Consider the following 13,042-nt stretch of genomic DNA (forward strand, 5'->3'; position numbering starts at 1 on the left):
AGGTTCAACCAAACCCTGAAGGGCATGAATGGGGTCTGTCAGGCTCCATAAGGCATAAGAGGAACATCCTCTTGCCATGCCTTTGTTTTGCTTACAGGGAGGTACCGCAGAAGTCACGGGGTTCAGCCCCTTTGAACTCCTTCGCTGGAGCAGCCGTGCGCAATACAAATAGCACTAACATAACATAACATAACGTATGGACGCCCTGTGAGAGAACCTCTTAGTCTGATAATGGAGGGCTGGGTTAAAGCTCCTAGTAAGCCCCCAGGATGTATTAAGTCACATACTGGACTTCAAAAACCCGCCTGAAAACTTTAGGAAGCTCGCTCAGGCAAACCTGGAAGGAAGTAAGGAAGATGTGAAACTGTGGTATGACTAGAATACCACTCTGGTTGAGCTTCAGCCTGGCCAGAAAGTGGGGGTCATGGCCTCAGTGGAGCTGCGTGCTCTCCTGGACAAGTGGACTGGGCCTTTTGAGGTGGTGGAGCACAAGAGTGATATCACCTATCTGGTGAACTTGCAGACTCCCAAGAAGCCTTTGACGGTCCTACATGTGAACTGTCTTAAACCTCACTTTGAGAGGTCTGAAGTTAAGATGTTCTTGGCAACAGATGACGGGTGGAAGAGGAAAGTGTGCCACTCCCTGACCTCCTGTCTGCCACAAAGCAAGATGGGTCAGTGGAAGGTGTGAGCCTCTCTCCTGCCTGACCCCAAAACAGCAGAATGGCTGTTGCCAGTTCCTGGGGAAGTTTGCCCTGACCCCAGGAGTCATCCATTGATGTCTCCATAATGTGGACACTGGGGCCAGCCCCCCTGTGAAGAATACAATTTACAGGTTGATTGACAGGGTCAAAGCCAGCATCAAGGAAGAAGTTGCCAAGATGATGGCCTAAGGTATGATAGAGTCCTCCAACAGTCTTTGGGCCAGCCCAGTGGTCATGGTCGCAAAGTGCTGCACCCAGTGCCACATCTGAACTGCGGTTCTGTGTGGACTACCGTGGGCTCAATGCCATCACTAAGACTGACGTACACCCCATCCCCAGAGCTGATGAGCTCATAGATCGGCTGGGTCCTTAGTGCATTTGATTTAAAGTCTGGGTACTGGCAGATTGCCTTGACCAACAGGCCAATGAGAAGTCTGCATTCTCATTGTGGAGAATGTGGAGAAGTGTGGCTCAATGGTTAGAGTGGCAGACCCTGATGCAGAAGTATGGCCCGGGACCACGGTTCAATTCCTGCCTCGGCGGGTCTTGGGCTCAATTTTCTCAGACCTGATCATTCTTCCCTCAGTGCCTATTCTAATCATGAGCCTCACTCTGCAACTCTGGGCAATAGTTTGCTTAATCTCCACAACCGCCCCAACAACACTAGGATGCCTGGCCTCACCTTGGGGGTGCCCAGGAGTGGGCACTTCACAGGGAAAGGCCAGGAAGGGTTCCTTAGCGGTATTCGTACAAAGCGCCAAGATGCCTCTGGGTAGTCGTGCGCTATACAAATACGAAATTATCATTATCATTATTGCCTTAGGGGCACTACCAGTTCCGGGTTATGCCCTTTGGCTTGGCTTGAAGAATGCCCCTGCCACCTTCAAAGGTTGGTCTGAAGATTTCAGAGCCACCTACCTGGATGGCATGGCAGTGTTCAGTTCCAGCTGGGAAGAACACCTGTTGCACCTCTGGGGAGTAATGAAGGCTCTGCAGAAGGCAGGCCTCACCATCAAGGCCCATTAGTGCCAGATAGGGCAGGGGGTTGTGGTGTACTTAGGGTCCCAAGAAGCAGCAGATGGCACCCCTACAACCTAAGATTAAGATCATTTCTTTCTTGGGAGCCCCAAGACCCAGACTGAGGTGAGAGCCTTTTTAGGTCTCACTGGTTATAGCAGGAAATTTATCCAGGGCTAGGGTACCACTGTTGCCCCATTGACCGAGCTGACTTCCAGGAAGCAGTCACGGAAAGTGATCTGGACTGATGTTGTCAGACCGCTTTTGATTCCCTGAAGGCAGCAACCTGATCTCAGGTAACCCAACTTCTCTCAAGTATTGGTTGTGCAGACAGAAGCTTCAGAGCATGGTGTGAGGGTGGTAGTACCACAGCTGAACGTAGACCAACTTGCTGCCTTCATTAGCAGGATGTTACTTCCCCGGGAACAGAGGCGGAGTGCAGTTGAGTGAGAAGCTGTTGCTGTGGTCTGGGCACTGAAATAGCTATGACCCTACTTGTTTGGGACTCACTTCAAGGTTCCGACAGACCACAGGCCCCGCAGATAGTTGATGCAGATGAAAGGTGAGAGCTCAAGCCATCCTGACCCTTACGGTGCAATGTCTAACCACAGACATGCCCAGTTTCAACAGTCTACATGTCTTCTTACCTGGAGTAGTGCATCACCGACCTGTAGTCATACGGAAAGCCAAGCGTATTCACTTTTTTCTTTATGTCAAAGTCGGGCCATCGATCTGCAAAGGAAAGAAGCAATATCTGTTTTTCATACTCAATATCTGTTCTGAAAACATTATTGTCTGACACAGAGGTGGGTGCAAGGTTACCGTTCCATTGTTTTTTATTATTAGTGTCCCCAAAAAGTCTTAATTCTCATACTTCTTCATTGTGGCTTTGTTAATATCTTTATTTTGGTTTTGTTCATGTTCGCCTTATACCTTGTGAAACTGGAGTGCCTCACAAGGGGTTAATGAACGCGAATGTGCATTACAGTGTGATATATGCCCAGTGCAGGAGGATGGTCTGGGCCGAAGACAAAGTCACAAACAGGGATGAAGGGCAATGATGGCCAAGATGATGCTAACAATTTTGGATTGCTCTTTGGCCTCTGTTCTAAATTAAACTCCTTCAGGTGAGTATGAACATCTAGGTTTGCCCTCTGTAAGCCTGGCTCAGCATTTCATGCCCGAGCTTAAGGTTCAGGGTGGGAGAATCAGGCAATAAATGTGAACAGGGTATTAACAGTAACATCCTTGTGCATTTCTGTAAATCACATTCACCCACCTCTTCACCTGAAAATGAGACACGGTCAATCCTTTTGTTATGGTGGTGTGTTTGTGTGTGTGTATGTGTGTATGTGTGCGTGTGTGTGTGTGTGGTTTGTGTATGCTTGTGTGTGTGTGTCTTGAAACATGTAGATCTTTTGAAATGCAGCAGAAATTCTGGTATTCCGTGACACAGTTATCTTACACTTTCATTCCTTGCCATATATACATTAAAACAAACCAAAAGCATTGATTTTTCATCATCTACTGCCTGATCTATCTTCATCTGCCTAATTTCCTAAACTGAGGAACATGAACATTTCTAATCAATATCAATGTCCTAACATTTCAAAGCATTTAGACACAACAAACAACTAAACAGAGGTGGCTCTAATACATAGAATTGAACTAAGCTCCCAATGCTCAATTATCTGTTCATCTGACTGTGAGGCTTTTCTTTTTAAAATTTCAACACAGGGACAAGACACCATTAATGGTCTATTGATCTACCGCCCTCTCGGTCCTAGATCTAACTTTCTGGCTAATTGAAACTCACTACTAGAGCTAAGTCTTCAATCCAATTTCTTAATGCTTCTAGGCGACTTGAACTTCCATTTAGAAGCGTTAGAAGATAAAGACACAAAGGAGCTTCTAGAAATGACATCAGAAGTAGGCCTCAGACAGCTTATCCAAAAACCTACGCATCTAGCAGGACATACTCTAGATGGTCTTTTTCCCAACATCCCACCATCTTTAATATATCTACTCTTTCACTAACTTGGTCTGACCTTCACGCAATTCTCCTTAGATATAAGCTCCTTCGATCCATCCAACACCACTATTGCGGCCCACACCAAGACCAGCAGTAGATGTTGGCGCAAAATTGATCCTTTGTCGCTCGTTGACCATTTAGCTTAAACCCAGCCTGACTTGGAGCTAGATGCAGAATCCTCAGCCATAAAATATACTACATGGCTAGAGTGTAACTGTTCAAAACTTGCTCCTATAACAATGATTAATAAAAATAGGAAAACACCTTCAACCCCATGGTTTTCGGAACCCTGAGATTAGACAAACAGGCTTTTAGAAGGCAAGAAAGAATCTGATGAAAACATTACGGCGCACCGGAAAAAGACAGGTATAAAGCTCTGCTCTCAGATTTTAAAAGAAAGTTGATTTCCGAGAACGGCCACTATTACACATCACAATTAGAAAAGGCTGGTAATTCCAGTAAAGAACTCTTTCAGACTGTAAAATATTTGACCTCAGACACGAAAGAGGACTCCGTCAATCATAGTCAAGAGTTTTGTGATGCACTTGCTTACACATTCAAATCTAAGGTGGATTAAATCATTGATCAGTTTGCCTACTCTAAGTCACACATTAATTCTATAGAGCAAGAAGACATTGCCAAAACGTCTTTTCTTAATTGTACACCTACATCTTCAACTCAAATAACTAAACTCATTCTTATGGCCAAATCAGGATCACCAGAAGATTCTTGCCCCCCTAGAATTTTACATGGCATCGGCCAATTCATGGGACCTTACCTGTCCAAGATGTTTAATCAGATGATGTCACAAGGATCTTTTCCCACTGTGTGGAAACAGGCTTGTATCTTGCCTCTTTTAAAAAAAACTAATTTGAACTCGTCTGACCCAGCCAACTATTGCCCCATCGCAAGAATTCCTTTGCCTGCACAGATAATAGAGAAAACTATAAATGCAGAATGTTCTACCTTCATCGCGGACAGTCAGGTTTTAGATCGTAGCCAGTTCGGTTTCAGAACTAATCTGAGCACTGAAACGGTTCTGATAAAAACCACTGAAGAAATTCAGTCCTCTCTAGATGGCGGCGGGTCAGCAGTTCTTATACTGCTCGATCTATCCGCAGCATTTGATACTGTACATCATGCTCTTCTGGTTTATTGATTAAAAACAATAGGGATAGGAGGAGAAGCCCTCTCCCTACTGACATCATTTTAATCAGAAAGAACTCAAGCAGTCCACTTAGGCAAATTTAGGTCGGCACCATTTACACTGCCGTGCGGGGTCCCTCAAGGCTCCTCGTTGAGTCCTTCGCTCTTTAACATTTATGTGGCTGAATTGGTAGCCTATTTGTACAGATTGGCCCTGACGAATGCCTGTAAAACGTTACATGAACGGCAGAAACATGTTGGCCTATCTCTAGATGCTTCTTTGACAGTGATATTGTCACACTGTTGCTACATCTTTTTAATCTGGCGTCCAGGGAGACACTAATAAATAATTTTTTCTACCTTGACCGCCATTTTAATTATGCACTTTTCTCTTGAGCACTGCACCCTATCAGTACCACTCGCAGTGAGGACTCATCTTCTTTCAGCAAGGGAACTGTTGGCACCAAGCAAATACAACTGAGCTTGGCCATATGAACACCTGCTGATAAGGTCCTAGATGACGAGGTTCCGCCAAATGGGTGGGCTGATAGGACTCTTTCATTACTGATGGACCCTCACCGTTAGTTGTGATAGGAGTTTTGGTCAACAGATTGTGGTCTCTTTCCTTCATTCCAAAGACCTCCTAGTCTTTTTCTTGTTATTCACGTTCTGAGTGGGGTTTTGACTAGAGAGGTCGATAAATATTATCCCCTTGACCCTCAAAATACAGTTGTTGTTTCTTAGCTGAATTGGCACCACTGATCAGAAGTTTTAATTTGATTCCTACCTCCTACGCTGACGATATACAGTTGGTAATCTTGACAGTGGATAAGGATATCAATCATTCCCTAAATTGTATGATTACGTTAAGTAACTGGATGAGCAATCATTGCCTGAAATTGAATTCAAGCAAATTGGAAGTGATCATGTTTGGTAATCCTTTTCCACCTTGGTCCCCAGCATGGTGGCCAGACAATCTCGGCTCCCATCCTACACCTGTAGTCGAAGCCAAGAACCTTGGCGTTATTATAGATGACAAATTGAGCCTGAAGCCCCAAGTATCCAAGGTGGTGTCTTCTGCATACTTTATGATTAAAACCTTAAGATAATTATTCCCGTTCATTCCCCAAAAATCCAGAAAGACGGTTGTGACCTTTCTAGTCTTATCAAAACTTGACTACTGTAATGGCCTATACATCAATATCCAATCCACTCTTCTCAGAAAGGTGCAAATGGTACAAAATGCCACTGCAAGACTAATACTGGATATCCCCAAACATCAGTCTGTTAGAACAGGGATTCAGGACCTGCACTGGCTGCCAGTCAGTCAGCGGGTAAAATTCAAGGCACTCTGTATCTCTCCCAAGGCACTCCATAGAGAAAGTCTGACATTTTTATGCACCTTTTCAGATGGTATTCCGCCAACAGACCTCTACGATCGGCCAATACCAATCTGATGCCTACTGTCAGAATAAAAAAAAATGAACTGGGGTGGGAGGAGTTTTAGCTAAAATACAATAAAGGAATGGAACTCCCTTCCATTAACTCTTAGGAAGATTCCCTCTCTTCTTGAGTTCAGAAAGCAACTAAAGACAAGGCTCTTTTAGGAATAGTGGTCTGATACACAGTATGGAGAACTGGAAGCGCCAAGACACCTAAGGGTATATGTGCGCTATACAAGTCGTAATAACATAACATAACATAAAATTTCTTACTACCTCCCAAACAGGCATCAACCCACTATTCTAAGCTGATGTTCTTATGAAATTTGCATGACCTGTACACACTTCCTTGACAAACAATGGAATCACTGGGGGTTTACCTTGGTCAATGTATTGCCACATGATGCTGATGTAGGTGTCTCGGTCCTTCCGGCTGTGCTCGTGGTAGAAGCCAAGGTTGTGCATCAACTCATGTTGTATGGTGCCCTGTCTCAAGCAGTTCTCAGCAGCTAGTGATGTGGTTTGCTCTCCCCCTTTCCTTCCATAATTAGACCAGCACCTAGGGTTGGGTAAAGCACACTGAAAAAAAGAGTAACCTACAGAGATCATTGGCGCAGAAATCTTCAAAGGAACACAGGATGGCTTATTTATGAGACCCTTGGGCCGCCGTTGCATCACTTTTTGTGTCCCATTGCGTGAATGGTACACCCGACGTCTTGAAAACACCTCTACATTGTATGCCCCAGAGCCTCCCAAGGTGACCTGTTGGTGTGGCCTTCGTCCCTGCCTCATTCTCACCTTAAGTACAGGAGAACAGTCCCATCAATCACTGCTATTTGTCTGAATGCAATATATGTTTTCCTCTACAGGATAACATTGCAGTTCCAGAAAATGCAGGATGGTCATTTTTGAAAATTGTAAAACTTCATATCTCGAAAAAGTACTTACCAAATTCCGATGATCTTGTGTCTAAATATATATATAAAAGTATGTGTTGTTTTAAAAAATTGGTGTTGGATTTCTTTATTGAGTGTGGTCTCACCTACTGCCTCTGTGGGTGTAGTAAATGCTTAGCACTACCCTCCGAGATGCCTAACTGCTCGCCCACACTTTGGGGTGTCATTTGTGCCTCTGTTTTTCCTTATGCCTCTGTCTGGACTCTTTACACAGTGTACCTCTTTTTTATCCACCATATAAAGAGCCAGCTTCCTACACACGCTCTCTGGAAAGATGACAGCATGATCTGTTTTTCAAGGAAGAGACCTGTATGTCTCCTTGTTCTAGGGCTGTAATCTGCCTTTCTGGGTTATTTCTCGTTTGTTCTTCTTGTTTTACTACTGTGTTGAGTCTTGCCTTCTTGGCAGGTCTCTGGGTCTCTGCTCCGGGTATGAGTGCTAGTGCAGTGTGAGGATGTCTCTGTAAGATAATTGGCAATCACAGTGGTAGTCTCAGATGGCAAGTACCTTGCTCTGGGTGGGCTGGCCTGTATGTACCCCACTCTTTGGGGTAAATAGAGGCCGAAACCTGTTGGTCGTAGATATTACTGGGACACAAACTTTCTTTCTGAATTGTATTTGCTATGTATATAAATTACTCCTACTGCAGCTAGGACAGCATCAACGCTTTCCTAACAGCATGAGTATGTGCAGTCGGGAGGGAGAAAACCTATCAGGTTGGGTACCATGGATGGATGTTGCAGTGCATCAGTGGCATAGACTAGGGAGCCCCATCACTTTACACCAGCAAGCATGGCCCAGGTCAAAAGTTGCTGAGCAGGCTGTGCACCCTGAATATCGTCACCAGATATTCAAGGACTAAATCTAAAAAATGAATATTGACTTGCAAGCCTACTTTTCTGTACCTAACTACAAATACATGTACATATGTTTTCAAGGCACATAGCTGGGGAGCTAGTCATAGTAAATACATTCTTCTTCTGTACATGCACTTATCTTTTGATATTTTGTCCCTTGATATGCTGTCCTCCATATTCTTGTACCACGATATTCAGTAGTTCAACCCCTCAACAGCGACCCTAGAGGTGCTCGCGATGGAGATGGGCTTTGCACTCATTCCCTCTATCGCCAAGGCTGGGAGGGCACTCTTTCAGCTGTTCTTCTGTCTCTGAAGCTTGGAGGGAGGGAGAGAGGGTAGCCCTCCTATGGAGGGCTACTTTTTTTCGCCAACTTTTTTTCTAATAAAGTGAAAGCGATTTATGCCTCCTTTTCTCAAGTCCCAGTTAAAGGCACAGATTTTGCAGTAGGCAGCTCAATGGTACCCTGTGAGTCCTCACTACATACTTTTGAGGTTCCCACAGTGGACAAGCTTATAAAGATTTGCCGAAGTGTGAAGTCCGGGTCCCCTAACGATCCGGCACCGGCTTGGGTCATGTCAGAGGGAGCGTCAGCCCTGGAACCTCACATTAGGCAGGTCCTAAACACCTCCTTTTGCACTCAACAAGTCCCCAAAGAGTGGAAAAAAGCCATAGTACTGCCAATAAGGAAAAAACCTAACGTTAGCTTGGAGGTGCTGGAAAACCTCAGGCCTATTTCCTTACTACCGTACGTGGCGAAGGTGGCAGAGAAAGTGGTTAATACTCAGCTCTCGGAACACCTGGAGAGGTGGAACTTACTTCATCCATCTCAGTCAGGATTTAGGGTGGGCTATTCCACGGAGACAGCTCTCCTCCGAGCCACCGAGACTTTAAGAGCAGGGGCTGATGCAGGTCACACAATGGCCCTAATTATGCTCGACCTGAGTGCAGCTTTCGACACCGTAGCACATTCCATCTTGCTGCGGTGCCTGAAGGAAGCTGGGGTGGCTGGTCATGCGCTGTGCTGGCTACAGTCATTCCTCTCAGAGAGATGCTTTCAGGTTCAGCAAGGGACTTGTCGCTCAGCAAAGATGCCATTAGATCAGGGAGTGCCTCAGGGCTCGGCTCTTAGCCCCACTCTTTTTAATCTTTATATGGCCTCTCTGGCAAAAGTGGTACAATCATTTGGGGTGGAATTGGTGTCGTACGCCGACGACACCCAGCTGCTGATCTCTTTATCGCAGAACTCCTCCAACACTCCTACCAACTTCAAATCCTGCATGCAGGCACTGGGAGAATGGATGGACTCCCACTGTTTAAAACTCAATGGTTCTAAAACAGAGGTGCTGGTGGTGGGGGGAAAAAGCGATAACTGGTCAGCTGAGTGGTGGCCTTCTTGCTTGGGTCCTACTCCTACCCCCTGTGAGGAAGTAAAGAACTTGGGAATCTGGATAAATCCCTCCCTCTCGTATGATGGCCACATTAGGCGTCTTGTGGGCAAATGTTTTGGAGTTCTAAAGACCCTAAATAAAACTTTAGACCTATTGCCCCTTGCGGCCAGAAGGACTTTAACACAGGCACTGGTGACCTCGCGGTTGGACTATGGAAATGTACTGTTCCTGGGGGCAACCGAGGGTAGCCTGGGCCGCCTCCAAGTCATCCAGAACTCCGCCGCCAGGTTGGTGTTGAGAAGACCTAGGAGGGCCAATTCACAGAAGGCGCTAGATGCGCTTCATTGGTTGCCTGTGAAGAAACGGGTACGTTTTAAGTGCCTACTCTTCTGTCATCGGATTGTCTGGGATAGGTCGCCCGCGTATTTAAAGGATCTAGTTAGCCGGTATGAACCCTCCAGGACCCTTCGTTCGGAGGGGACCGGTCTGCTGACAGTCCCCAGGACGAGGAAGGCCAGAATAGGTGGTCGCTCTTTTGCGCTCCATGCAGCTCAACAATGGAACAAACTTCCCTTGGCCTTGAGACTCGAGAGTAGTGAAGCGCGTTTTAGGGCCTTGCTGAAAACTCACTTATACACAGCATAGACCTCTGGATTCTCTCTCTTGCTGGTTCACTGCTAGCTTAGCGCGGGGACATGCCGTGATGGCATTACTGTGCGCTTTACAAGCTCTTTATTATTATTATTATTATTAGAATAAGGTTTCTCTATAATTTAGGTTTCTGAGTCATCTAAGGCATTCCAACCGCACTGCTGACACCAAGTCACATATTCTATAATTTGTGCTGTTGACTCTGTGGTCAGAAAACATCTACTTTAATCTTGTGTTCACCACATAACTAAATTGTGTGGCCCTCGTCAAACGACAGTGCTCCTTTGTACTCACTTCATTTAATTGTTAAAAAAAAGAGTACTTAGATAGAGGTTTGATTCAGCCAGCAAAAGGTTTGATTCTGGCGGTGCTATATAAGGACCTGGCATTTGGACATTCCATGTGTTCCTGCTGATAGGTTCTCTTTCTCCCTCCCTACGTGACCTCACATTTTATAATACAATTACTACTGACTATTATTTGTTTCCATATCAAGCAGCACTGGATAGCGCTGGTTAGCTGGGCGCTGAGTGACTTCATTGGAAGCCTTACCAAAATGTCTTTAAAAATACTTTTCTTTGGATCAAAGTCGTAGGAAGACAACTGCGGGGAGTTCCAGTCCCCTCTAAAGGTCTATTTGTTATATTCTACTGCTCCATGGCTCACCACAAAAGCTGTTGAATGTACCAGCAGACGACTCCAACAAAGAAGACACTGCACCTCGCCACACACATTCATTGTTCAACCACTGATTGTAAAGTAGTGTTGTTTGCTTAACATTCTTGAACCTGACTTTGTACGAGTATATTGTAGCATCGTGCTACAAATAACCACAGACGCTGGTTATACTTTAACTGGAGCTTTTATTATCTATGTCCAGCTCTCACCCTGTCCCTACTCTAACTGCCCTCGTCCTGTCCTGACTCCTCCTCTTCCCTTCCACCCATCTCGCTCCGCCCCCCCAACTACTAGACTGCTAACTTCATTACATATATATATATCTATATATACACATTTGGCTATAAACATGCATACAAATTCAACATTAAAATTTTTTTGTATATGAGACTTTGTTGGTGGCCCTACCAGTGCTTGCTGTCTCCCTGCCTCAAGTGATAGGGTTTATGAACTAAGATGTGGAAGCTGGAGAGTCTTGGACTAATGGGGCCACCAACTGTTTGGCACCCAAAAAAGTTCTCTCAGCTAGAACAAGAAGCCCAACTGCCCCACGGTTCTTCCCGGAACCTATGTCTTTTTAGAATGGTTGTAGAATACTGGACGACTCTGGTGGCCGGGTTACAATGAGAAATCTGATAAAGTCCACTAATTTAAATGTGAATTATTTAGCTGAGCAGCTAATTGTGCAATGATTAATGAAAAATTCAAAGATGAAATGACACACATTTAAAAAGTGCAAATGTCATAACTATTTGTATAGGCCATAGAAATGCTAAGAAGCAAGTCTCCTTTAATTACAAGTAAACCTAATACTGCTGAAATGTGCACTGACATAATTTAGTAAGTTTGACCTTAAAGTGAAATGCTTAGAAATATTCATCTTAATCAGAGAATGTTCCGGTTTAACAAATGTATTACATTTTCTAAGCAACATTATGTTTGCAATGACTAAACTTCTCATTTTCTTATATATCACATAATGCTTGCATAGAATATTTGTACTTTTTAAACAATAACTCTTGTTCATGCTAAACTAAATGCATGACCTAACACTGACTTTGTAAGTTGATGTTTCTCATCTTTAGTATAGTTCATTGTTCATGCAGTGAAACATTTAGGGGCCGATTTCGATGTCGGGCGGAATTGCTTCCGACCGACACTGACTTGGCCCTGACCGCCTCATTAGGATGCGACCAAACACTGTTCGGTCACATCCCTGCATTTCCCTGTAGAAGCATGCATTACGGTCATAAACCAGCCATAACACATGCTCCCATAGGGAAATGGGAGGTGCAGTTCATCCCTGCACCCCGTGGCAGGAATTTAAAGGTGCCTGCCACAGGATGCGGGGATCAACGGGGGGCCCCCAACTGGAGGCCACAAGCATAAGGGGGCTGGTTTCCATGTCGGACAGGCCAGGATGGAAATCATGCCTGAAACCGTGCAGCGTAATCTCAAGGGCTGAAAGGCCTGCCCTTGAGATTACTGGCCGGCTTACGACTAGCCGACTGACTCCTAGAGCTCGCTGGAAGCCAGCCAGAATGACCGGACGGTTTATTTTTAATCATAATTAGGCAGATGGAAAGGCCCGATACGGCCCTGAAGGCTCCAACCGTTGGTCGGAGTCTTTATGTGCCGCATCGTAATCGGCCCCTAAGTAGTTCGAAGGCCAATGTCTTTCAAAGCCTATGGAAACTGAGGCTTATGTTTCCAGAACTTCACAACGCAAGAATCCCTGTAGTCAAATTTGTGATAAAGCTTTTAAAGCTGTATGCATTTTTGTGGAAAAAGAAGAGCTGCACCTGATCACAGACGAGTGCTGCTATCCGATTGGTCCAGAGAGCAAAAAGCCTGCTTTAATGTCTGCAACATGTATTCATGTCTTTTCTACTAGTAAATGTTCCTATTTAGTTTTAATGCTTTTTCTACACTCCTTACTCCATTTCCCTTTGTCCTAGACTGATGGTTGTGGCTTCTGCTGCTACTGTTCATCCTTATTTTATTTCGATGCTTTATTTTTACAGACTGCTACTGCACCTGTATGATCATTTGCTCGTATTAGTGAGACTCGGCTGAGTTTCATGATTTACTCTTTATGGTGAGTTCTGCTGCTTTAGTTTGGCTTTGAGCATTATGTTTCTTTGATCTCACTCTTTTACTTTGAACTT

General features: G+C 44.8%; 1 protein-coding gene across 1 annotated transcript in view; it reads right to left on the bottom strand.

Annotated features, from left to right (window-relative positions):
• LOC147729328 (astacin-like metalloendopeptidase) overlaps positions 1 to 13,042 on the bottom strand; it is a 335,057-nt gene that overhangs the window by 162,243 nt on the left and 159,772 nt on the right. Inside the window, exons 4-5 of the mRNA XM_086959823.1 lie at positions 6,722 to 6,900; positions 2,369 to 2,453 (exon numbers count right to left, since the gene is read on the bottom strand). Of these exons, the coding sequence (XP_086815949.1) occupies positions 2,369 to 2,453; positions 6,722 to 6,900 (264 nt within the window). The remainder of the gene's footprint in view (positions 1 to 2,368; positions 2,454 to 6,721; positions 6,901 to 13,042) is intronic.

This window comes from Lissotriton vulgaris, chromosome 2_2 (genome assembly GCF_964263255.1).
Source record: "Lissotriton vulgaris chromosome 2_2, aLisVul1.2, whole genome shotgun sequence".
Classification (NCBI taxonomy): Eukaryota; Metazoa; Chordata; class Amphibia; order Caudata; family Salamandridae; genus Lissotriton; species Lissotriton vulgaris.